This window comes from Rana temporaria, chromosome 3, assembly GCF_905171775.1.
Source record: "Rana temporaria chromosome 3, aRanTem1.1, whole genome shotgun sequence".
Classification (NCBI taxonomy): Eukaryota; Metazoa; Chordata; class Amphibia; order Anura; family Ranidae; genus Rana; species Rana temporaria.
Window position 1 is genome coordinate 374,613,851 of NC_053491.1, and position 10,682 is coordinate 374,624,532.

A 10,682-nucleotide genomic window follows, 5' to 3' on the forward strand; every position below is an offset into this window, starting at 1 on the left:
AGTGAATGAACAAATACAAATAATTTGACAGGAAAAAGATCTGTCTTTTTATGTATTTTATCTATTGATCTAGTTGTTTGCCTGGAGTTTCTTGTAACGATCTGACATTTGTAAGCATTAACTGCTTTTTTTTTCTTTTGTGTGGCGTAGCAATGTAAGTTATGCATTTTCACTTTGTGTCTTAGACCAGCCACTCGCCGTAAGCATGACATAGAGCCAGGCCCCATTGTAGAAGATGCTCAGAAGAAGTTTGGAAACGCCAAATCAATATCCTCTGACATGTACTTTGGGAAGCAAGACAATGCCGATGTGAGTAAGCGTTTTTTTACCCAGGGAAGAATTTTATATAAATATGAACTAAAAGGAACAGGTTTTGAAGGGAATCGGTCACAAGGGAATGCATTATGAAAATGGCCATCTTAATGGCCATCTTAAAGCAGAGTTCCACCCAAGAGTGGAACTTCTGATTATCTGATTCCCCCAACCCCCCCCCCCCCCCCCCATTGCACTTAAGAACCATTTTTAGTTCCCCCAACCTTCTGAATTTCCTTTTTATATTTTATTGAGACTGCCCATGATGGTGCCTATGTTGTTGGGCAGTTGGAGAGTACTTGGAAGTATGCCCATTTGCTTTATTGGTCTAGTTTGGGCAATCTATCTTGGGCACTTTTTATGCCAGGTTATATTCTCTTTAAAATATATGCCCAGGCATTAACCACATTTACCTCTAAAGCTCCCTCTCGATCTCTAGGTCAGTGTATATCAGGGCTATGCAATTAGCGGACCTCCAGCTGTTGCAAAACTACAAGTCCCATCATGCCTCTGTCTCAGGGTGTCATGCTTGTGGCTGTCAGAGTCTTGCTATGCCTAATGGGACTTGTAGTTCTGTAACAGCTGGAGGTCTGCTAATTGAATATCCCTGGTGTATATCAACCTTTTTTAAGTCAAGGCACCCTTTAAAATTCTGCACCCTATTCCAAAATATAAAGAACTAAATGAATATTTTTACATACTGCAGCATCATCCACACACATGGAACACTCAACATTAGAGGTAATTTATTCTTGCAAAGCAATATACCTTTGCACACTTGTACCCACACTTGTCATCTCCATAACTCGGCTTACGTGATCCCAGTGAGGAAGGAGAGGGAAGGGTGAAATGAGCATGATGTGCAGGCACCTGATATCGTCCGGATCAGTCAGTGACATCATTGGTTGTTAGGATGCCAGCGGCTGGCCTGCACAGTGCCCAAAGCTGTAATTCTGCATGTTAAAAATCTTTTGGCTTTGTGTAACAAGGCAGGCTTGATCCACCCATTGGCATGTACACACTTTTTGGTTTGTTTGGAGCAATTTTTAGCCACTTTTTTTTTTACGGTCCTGCCAGCCCACCACTCCAGTGTGAAAACCCTCAGGCTTTCACACTAGAGTGAAAGGAGATGCTCTTTCAGGGCACTTTGCAGGTGCTATTTGTAGCGCTATAGCACCTGCAAAGTGCCTTTATAAAGGAAGGAAAAATATTCTATTCCCCATTTTTTTTTTTTTTTTTTGGTTGGCGGAAGCTGAGGGTTCCCTGGAATCCCCGATAACTTTCCATGCTGGCGCTTTCCTGTGAGCACTTCCCCTGTCGCCTTCTGTCAATGCTACCACTAAAAAAAAAAACTTTTTGTTGTCAAACGCTTAGAGTAGTGGTTACATTGCTCCCTTGGTCATTCTGAAAGTGATTGGGCCTAGCAATTGACCGCTAGGCCTGAGCACTTTCAGAAGAGTTTGCAAGCTGGCTTCAACTGAAAAAAGATTGGTCGGGGGGGGGGGGGGTTGGGTGCTGGTAAGGTGCGTATCAGTGGTTTGGGGAGGGGAAAAGTTCTCCAAAGAGACTCTCTCTCACTTTTCCCTGAATGGGCATGGTGACCTTTTTAGTATAATTTAGTATAATTTTATTTATATTTTTTTTACTGTGAAAAGAATAATCCATATATCCAGATACAATAAAGTAATCATGCCATGTTAAAAACACTAAAGACCTTATCAGAGTTGTAAATCTTGCAATAATGTTATTAGGCTCACCAGCCAAAGTTCACACCTAAGCCTTGGTCTGATCGTCCGTTCATATTTATGCTATAATCCTATAGCACTTCACAAAGTGCAACAATTCTTGTACAAATTCCTCATTGTTTGAAGATATGCCATAGAATAACCAAGTCATTTGACTTGTGCTTCCCTTTCAGTATGAGACCAGAGCACGGCTGGAGAGACTCTCTGGAAACGCCTCCATCAGCTCTGCTGACTTGTTTGATGAGCAGAAAAAACAGCCTGGTGGTAAGCAGGAGTTAATTTATCTGTCATAAATGGTCGCTCTGCTCACAAAACATTGCTTGCTTTAAAAAGGATAACTTTATTTTGAACTGTATGCTAATCCTCCAATTACAAACAGGACCATGCAGTAAGGATACATTTTATTCCGGAAATATCCTTCTACAACCCAGTGAACAAAAATCGCAGAGATAACTTTTTCGGATGTCCCGATCCTTTATCAAGTTAAGATGAGCTTTGAAATTGAGAAAGGGTGGGGATGCTCAAAACTGTATTTCCTATGGTTTTTGTTCATTGTGTTGTATAAGGATATTTCTGGATCAAGCCCTTACTGACCTCCTTTAGTTGCAGGTACTGTGGGGTAGTTAATCCTTGCACAGCAGAACCGATACTCCTTCTCCCATCAGCTCAATTCCCCCACCCAGCAGTGATTTGGCAGCCTTCCGATTTCCTAACATAGATCAGGAAGTGGGGAAGCTGAATTGCGGCGTCTCTGCTGGGAGGGGGGAACTGAACTGCTGAGAGAAGCTTTAGTAACACTTGTGACGTTAATTACTCCGTTGTGCTTGCAACTACATGGACATCGGTGAGAGCTTGATGTAACTACTTGGCACCTATAGCCAAAAGTCTGCTACAGCATGGGCCTAAAATGCTGGGAGGGCGTACGTAGATGTCCTCCCATTCTCGCCCTGCCTGCTGGAGCACTTTGTGATCTGTATGTCCTTGGGACTAGGCTGATCACTGATTGGGCTAAAGGGCCAATCGCAACGGGCCCTTTACCACATGATCAACTGTCAGCCAATGACAACTAATCTCAGAAGTAAACAGAAGCCAAGCCGGTTGTCAGATCCCCCCCCCTCACGCTATCGGCATGAAGAAAAGATGAAAGCCGTTAACAGGCTTCTGTTGGAGGGACATCGATCCCCTTAGTGCCCATTAGCCCTTCTAGTATGTGCCCATCACTGCCTTATCAGAGCCACCCATTGGTGCTCATCAGTTGCCATCAGTGAAGGAGAAAAATTTCCTGTTTTTGCTAAATTTTATAACACAATATGAAAAATGTGTGTGTTTTTTTTTTTTTTTTTTCTTGCTTGTTTAGCCCAAGTCCCACAAAATGCTTTCTCCCTGTCCAATGAGAGGTTTTCACTGTAGGCAAGGACAGCAACGGATATCCTTCACCTGACACATTGTAACACTAACGAGTCACATGACACCAGGGAGGGATAATGGCTAATTGGGCCAAATTTGGACATTTTCACTTAGGGGGTGTACTCACTCTTGTTGCCAGCGGTTTAGACATTAATGGCTGAGTTGAGTTATTTTGAGGGGGACAGCAAATTTACACTGTTATACAAGCTGTACACTCACTACTTTACATTGTAGCAAAGTGTCATTTCTACAGTGTCGTCGCATGAAAAGATAGAATAAAATATTTACAAAAATGTGAGGGGTGTACTCACTTTTGTGAGATAGTGTACGCTGATCAAATGCTGGTTTTCCAACAGAAGCTGGTCTTTAGATCGGCTTTTGTTGAACGGAGAGGAGTACACATGTACTGAACCAGCTGACTTTTGGTGTGTGTATTATGCAGCTTAGTCCTCTTATCATTTTGAGTGTCCTAGTTATTAGTTTTGGTCAATGCACTGTTACTCAAATTGGTTCAGTTCAACCTTGTGTATGCAGAGTTTTTTTCTAAGCTTCTTCTTTTTATTTTTTATTTTTTCCTCCAGCGAATTACAGCCTGTCCAATGTTCTACCAACTGGCCCGGATATGGCGAATTTCAAACAAGGTGTAAAATCGGTAGCAGGAAGGCTTTCCGTACTGGCCAACGGGGTTATGACCACCATTCAGGTTCGAGTGTTTTAAAAAAACGAAATTTTATGAATACTATGTAGTATGTGGCCCCTCAGTATATTGTCTGGGCAGAATAAATGATAAACTAGAACCAGGTTAAAAGAGAACAACCAGAGAACATTACTGTAATGCATACACATTTTCCTGTGTTTAATCTCTTTAACCACTTGCTGCTCATAGTCTATATGTGAACGGCCTGGACTTCAAGTGGTTACAATAAGATGGAATCTGTGAGTCTACTTTTTTTTTTTCAGTAATAGTGTCAACTTTTAAGGTACTGAGAAGGTGCTACCCCCTTTTTGTCACTCATGGTGGTTCCTAGGCTCTCCCATTTCTCACGGGCGTCCTGGATCATGGTAAACTCTGCCGAGATGCTGGGTGGGAGTTTGTTCCTTGATCTTCTTGGTGACTAATGAACCCGGAAGCATTGACCATTTCATCACTTCCAGATTTTAGAGCTGTCTTTCCTCAGCCACTTTGGCTGGTGAGACAGCTAATCAAGTACGAACTGATGACTCCATAAAGTTGATTGTAAAACACTGTCCCGTGTGTGTGTGTGTGTGTGTGTGTGTGTGTGTGTGTGTGTGTGTGCGCGCACGCACACACACAAAGGTTTGTTATTATAAACAGCAGTTGTATCACATGTTGGGGTATTGTCGTGAACATCGGATTGAAAATAATTCAAGAGCCATCATTCAATATGATATTTTTTTTCATAACCTGTAAAGGATTTTAACCACTTACCGACTGCCTCACATAGATATACATTGGCAGAATGGCACGGGCAGGCAAAGCAACGTGTATATATAAGTTGCTTTGCACCTGCCCCCTAGCGGGCGTGTGCCACCGCGGTCTCCGTGAACGTGCCCCCAGGACCCGCAGACTCAATGTTCGCCGGTGTCCCGCAATCCGGTCACGGAGCGGCAGGGGGGGGGGGGGGTGTCTTTGTAAACAAGGCACCTCTCTGTTCCGCCTGGTGATACAGCACTGATCGTCTGCTTCTTCTCATCGGAAGCTGTGATCAGTGACGTGTCACAGTAAGCCACGCTCCCGAACAGTTAGAATCACTCCCTAGGATACACTTAACCCCTTCCGCTACTGGTTAACCCTTTCACTGCCAGTCACATTTATACAGTAATCAGTTCCTTTTTATAGCACTGATCGCTGTATAAATGTGAATGGTCCCAAACTAGTGTCAAAAGTGTCCAATGTGTCTGCCATAATGTCGCAGTCACGAAAAAATCGCAGATCGCCGCCATAACAAGTAAAAAAAAAAAGAATAAAAATGTCATAAAACTACCCCCTATTTTGTAGACGCTATAACTTTAGCACAAACCAATCGATATGCGCTTATTGCGATTATTATTATTTTTTTTACCAAAAATATGTAGAAGAATATGTATCCGCCTAAACTGAGAAGTTGCTTTAAAAAAAAAATGGGGATAATTATTATAGCAAAAGTACTAAATATTGCTTTTATTTGAAAAAAATAAATAAAAACAGCGGATGTGATCAAATGCCACCAAAAGAGAGCTCTATTTGTAGGGAAAAAGGGATATGAATTCTGTTTGGGAGCCACTTCGCACGGCCGCGCAATTGTCTGTTAAAGTGCCGAATCGCAAAAAGTGGCCCAGTCATTTTGGCAGCTAAATGGTCTGGGGCCGAAGTCGTTGATGGTGTTGCCTATGGAAAATGTTTGGGTACCATGGGTTTTCTCTGTTTTATGGGCACGTGCAATTTTAAGACCTCACATGATTGATATCTAACTAGGCAAGACAACCTAGCTTTTTGTTTCACTAAAAAAAGCGTATTATATTGTGCTTGTGAACACGAATGAACGGAATGTTATTTTGTTTCCCCCAACATTATCTTTGTGAACTGTTGCGCTATTATAGTGCAACATAAAAAATTGCAACTGCCGCCATTTTATTCTTATTGCTCTCTGTTTTAAAAAAAAAATGTAATTGCGGGCTCCCCCCACATCGTTTTTTTGGCATGGGGGTTCCCCTTAAAATCCATACCAGACTGAAGGGCCTGGTATGCTCTTGCAGGGGGGAACCATTGCCTTTATCATTATTATAATACTAATTTATTTTTTTATTTGGCATGGAGTTCCCCCTAAAGATTCATACCAGACCGCCTAGTATGGTCAGGAATCGATCGGATCCCTGTTCATTGAAGTCGGCCTTAAAGTCACAGGGCAAAGTCGGATCCACAGTCGTACGCTTCACAAGTGTGAAAGGGGCCTAAGGCTGGGTTCACACTGGTACAACATGACTGTCATCCTACTTTGCTCTGCAACATCAGTCCTACATCGGTCTTGCTTCCATCGAACTTGAATGAACAAGATAAGATTTTGCTCTGACTTTGTGATAGTATGACTTGTTGTTTGACCATTCAAAACAAACCCAGTGCGACATAAATTCTTTTTCCTGCTGCTGTAATCGCCATGTCAGATGTCACAATGGATGGTTAGGACAAGGATCCGACTTTGATCCGGCTTCAGTGATATTCAATGGGCTGAGGAACCTTTTTCAAAATCGGACCACTTAAGACGGCTTTCATAGGGAATCGTTGATTTATACACAACATGCGACATGAGCTCCCAATTTCGAAGCGTTTATCGTACCAGTGTGAACCCGGGCTAAGGGCTGGTGTCAACAGGTTTTGGGCTTTTCTGTCATTAGCTTGACATTGGTTTGAGACTCTTCTGTCATTTAGAATTTAACGGGTGCTTTTTCACCTGTTTTTTTTTTTTTCTTGCCTTTTATTTAGCCTGCTTTAAGTGGGTTTTGCACTCCCATAGACTTGTATGGGAATGCAAAACCCACCTGAAGCAAACAAATCCCATCTATACAGTCAATGGGTCTTGTCAGTAGCTGAAGGGTATTTCAAACTTTCTGTTTGCAGATACCCAAATGAAATTCAGAGGCACATGGTTAGGGGATAAAAACTGTAGAGCAACACCGTTTTCAGCAGTGTTAATTTTGGCAGCAAGTTTCGATTTAGTTTTAATCTTAGTCTTAAGACTAAAATGGCATTTTAGTTTAAGTCCCATTTTAGTCTTCTGCAATTGTTTTAGTCGACTAAATCTCCAGTAGTTTTTAGTCAACTAAAATGTAAAATCTCCAGTACATTTTAGTAGACTAAAATCGAATGGGTGTAATTTAATTGTAATGCATTAGTTAACATTTCTGAGCATTGCAAAGAGGTACAAGTAGGGGGATCCTCCGATCTCCACTTCAGCAGAATTTCCCATCTAGCATAGTATAGTGAGAAAGTCAGGCATAATTTAGAATACCTATCCCCGTCCACTTCTTCCATATGGCTCAACGACAGGATTCTCGGGTCAACCTGTATATTTGTCCCGCTTACATCAGTCAGCTTAGAGGCTACAGCCACCCAATAGGGCCAGAGTTTCAGACCAGGCCAGACCATATTCCAGAACGTGCCAATCTCTTGCTTACACCTTTTGACAGTTGGGGTCCCGTTGCGGGTAAATGCGTGCCAGCCTCTGTGGTGTAATGGGCCCTGTGGAGAAATTTTAATTGTATAAATCTGTCTTTCGCGCCAATCGTAGAGGGGATATAAGAAGAAAGGCCTTTTTTTTTTTTTTTTTTTTTTTTTTTTTTTAACTGGTGGTAAACCTCCGACATGAAATGTGAACAAAGCTTATCCCTCTATAGTGTGTGTGTGTGTGTGTACACATTCCTGCCAAGTCAGTGCGGAGTATTAGCTTTGCTGATTGCAGAGCTAGACATCTGACCCAGTGAGGTAGACCACTGTAGAGGGACCACTGTTTTCACCCAGAGAGAAAGGGTCCTTTACAGGATGATGGCTGGAGACAGGCTTTTCCACTCGGGCTGTTGCTGCTTTTTAAACAAAATAAGCTACAGGACTTTCCACACTTTTTTTTGTTTAACTGAAAGTTCAGATGGGATTTAATGATTTGCTATTAAATGTCAGTTATTGCTTCTTTCTTCAGGACCGATATGGATCTTAACGGCTTAAATGATTATGTTGGGCACGAAGACCGGACATCCACATCATGTGCCAGGAAACTGTGGCTTTTCAATTCCCGCCAGGTTAAAGAGAAACGTACACTGTTTTACTGTGCCTTTATCTCACATGTGCGCAACGTGGAGATCCTGAAGTTTGTTCCCTTCGTCTTATGGATTTTTGGGTTTATTTTCACCAGCATCAAGCAAAAAATGCATCCTCTTTTACGGTCTCTACTTTAAGCTTGGTGTACAGAGGACCACGAAGTGAAGGCAAATTATAGTCTGGACTGCTAAAGCTTAATCTTTTTTTTTATTGTATATTATAGGCCACTAAGGATATCCATGCTATAAAAATCTACACCAAACAATAGAACACTTTCCTCTTTTAATGCCTGCATTGCAGAATATCCTTTTTGAGCTAATAATTTAATGTTGCTATTTATCTTGTAATTGTAATCAATAGTTTATTATCTGTGTGCAGCCTTTGATTTCAGAGGAACTACAAGTCCAAGCATTCTGGGTCCTATAGTTCCAAGACAACTCGAGGAGCCTACAGTAAATAATAGACACTAGTGGGCGATTTATTTCGACCAAAGTCACAAGGAATACTCAGGTATTAGTGCTTATAGGTAGAACGGCATTGTCGTTTTTTCTGATTAAAAATGGACCAGTTACAAACCTCTGGCTGCATGACAATCATTTTCCTCAATGTAATAATCAGTCAGTCTGTTCAGAGAGATAACAACTGTATAACAGTCTGTCTTTAACAAATTTATTAAAATGGACATTCCATGGCAAATGGCAGCTTTTTTCCCGGTATTCGTAAGCATTTGTGAGGAGAAAAATACATTTTTCTAAAATATATATATATTTGCTCGCCCATACTGATGTCATGCCCTAGCAGATATTCTGCGTATCAGTGGGCTAATTCCTCTGCTCATAGACTTATCCACCATTTAACCCTTGCATTCGGTTGAGGTTCCACTGCGAGGGTAATTCTTCTTAATTTTTTTTTTTTTTTTTTTTTAATGTGGCCTGGATTGGGGCTTTTAAGGTGGAACTAAACCCTCCCTCCTGTCCCCATGGACAGTGCCATTTGTGTTGCATTGGTGGCAAGATGTTAAAAATAAATGCATTCATAGAACATTTCTAACTTGAGCTTTGTTTTTAGGAGACCGGTAAATTGTTAGGTTTTGTTCCACTTCGGATTTAAGACATTTATTTTGAGAATCTTTTGCAATCAATCTTACATTAAGACGATTCTGCCAGTAGAAGCACTCCTGTAGTAGGATAACACTAAGGCCCCGTACACACGATAGAATCCATCCGCAGATAAATCCCAGCAAATGGGTTTCTGCGGATAGATCCTATGGTGTGTACACGCCAGCGGATCTGTTTCCGCGGAGAAATCTCCTCTGGGATGGATTCCAGCAGATCGGATATTTGCTGTGATGCACAACAAATCCATCTGCTGGAATCCATTCCAACGGATGGATCCGCTCGTCTGTACAGACTTACCGGATCCATTCGTCCAAAGGGATTCCCCGCACGCGTCGTAATGATTTGACGCATGCGTGGAATTCCTTATATGACAGCGTCGCGCCCGTCGCCGCGTCATAATCGCGGCGACGGCGCGACACGTCATCGCCAGAGGATTTCCGCGCGGATTTCAATGCGATGGTGTGTACACTCCATCGCATCGAAATCTGCGGAAATCTTTGAGAGGATTTATCCGTGGAAACGGTCCGCTGGACCGTATCCGCGGATAAATTCTCTCGTGTGTATGGGGCCTAAGCCACTTCCTGGCATTGAGGAGCATTGTTGTCAGCCTGCCATGTGAACTTTTTCAGTTTGCCACTGGGCTATCTAATAAACATGATGGACCGCCCAACTTGGCTCAGCCAGAGATTTGGGAATTTGCAAGTATTTGAGAAGGAAAGGTCACCAACTTCATATGGTGCCAGGTTCTTTCTTAATAATCTTCTTCTATTGTCTTGGTCCCTGTGGTTAGAGTATCGTTTCTTGTCACACTGGACTCTGCCACATCCTAATCTTCAAGTTCTTCCATATAGAATGTGCAGGTAGGGAGTAGATCTAATTGTATGGTGTAAAAGATCCTAAAACCTTTGTAACGGGAACCTTCACATTCCTCACCAGCATTTTTCTGCTGCAAGGCAATAGGTTAACTTTAATTGTAGAATTCTCACTTGTGACAGCCATATTTCTTCTTAATCGGAAAACAACACTTGGGGTTTTGCAGCAAGCCAACTGGCTTTCCATAAGCGTATACAACGGAGGTCATTGCCAGAAAGTGGGCAGCAGTGGTGCTTTGACATGTACTACCTTTAAATATTTACAGTTTTAACAGACAGAGTTGAACTCGGTTTACAGCACCCATATTGATTTGCAGTAATTGCATGTGGGTGTGGCCACCATTGGATCAGATTATGCAATCTACTGACCTATTGAGAGGGGGGATCCTTAAAGTGAATATAAAGCCTAAATATTTTG

General features: G+C 42.0%; 1 protein-coding gene across 2 annotated transcripts in view; it reads left to right on the forward strand.

Annotated features, from left to right (window-relative positions):
* Positions 1-9,324, forward strand: part of ARFGAP3 (ADP ribosylation factor GTPase activating protein 3) — a 75,913-nt gene extending 66,589 nt beyond the window's left edge. For both annotated transcript variants that reach the window (XM_040345557.1, XM_040345558.1), the window contains 4 exons: positions 186-309; positions 2,231-2,321; positions 4,046-4,167; positions 8,156-9,324. In XM_040345557.1, coding sequence (XP_040201491.1) covers positions 186-309; positions 2,231-2,321; positions 4,046-4,167; positions 8,156-8,173 — 355 coding nt within the window. In that variant the 3' untranslated portion in view covers positions 8,174-9,324. The remainder of the gene's footprint in view (positions 1-185; positions 310-2,230; positions 2,322-4,045; positions 4,168-8,155) is intronic.
* The last annotated feature ends 1,358 nt before the right edge of the window (positions 9,325-10,682 follow it).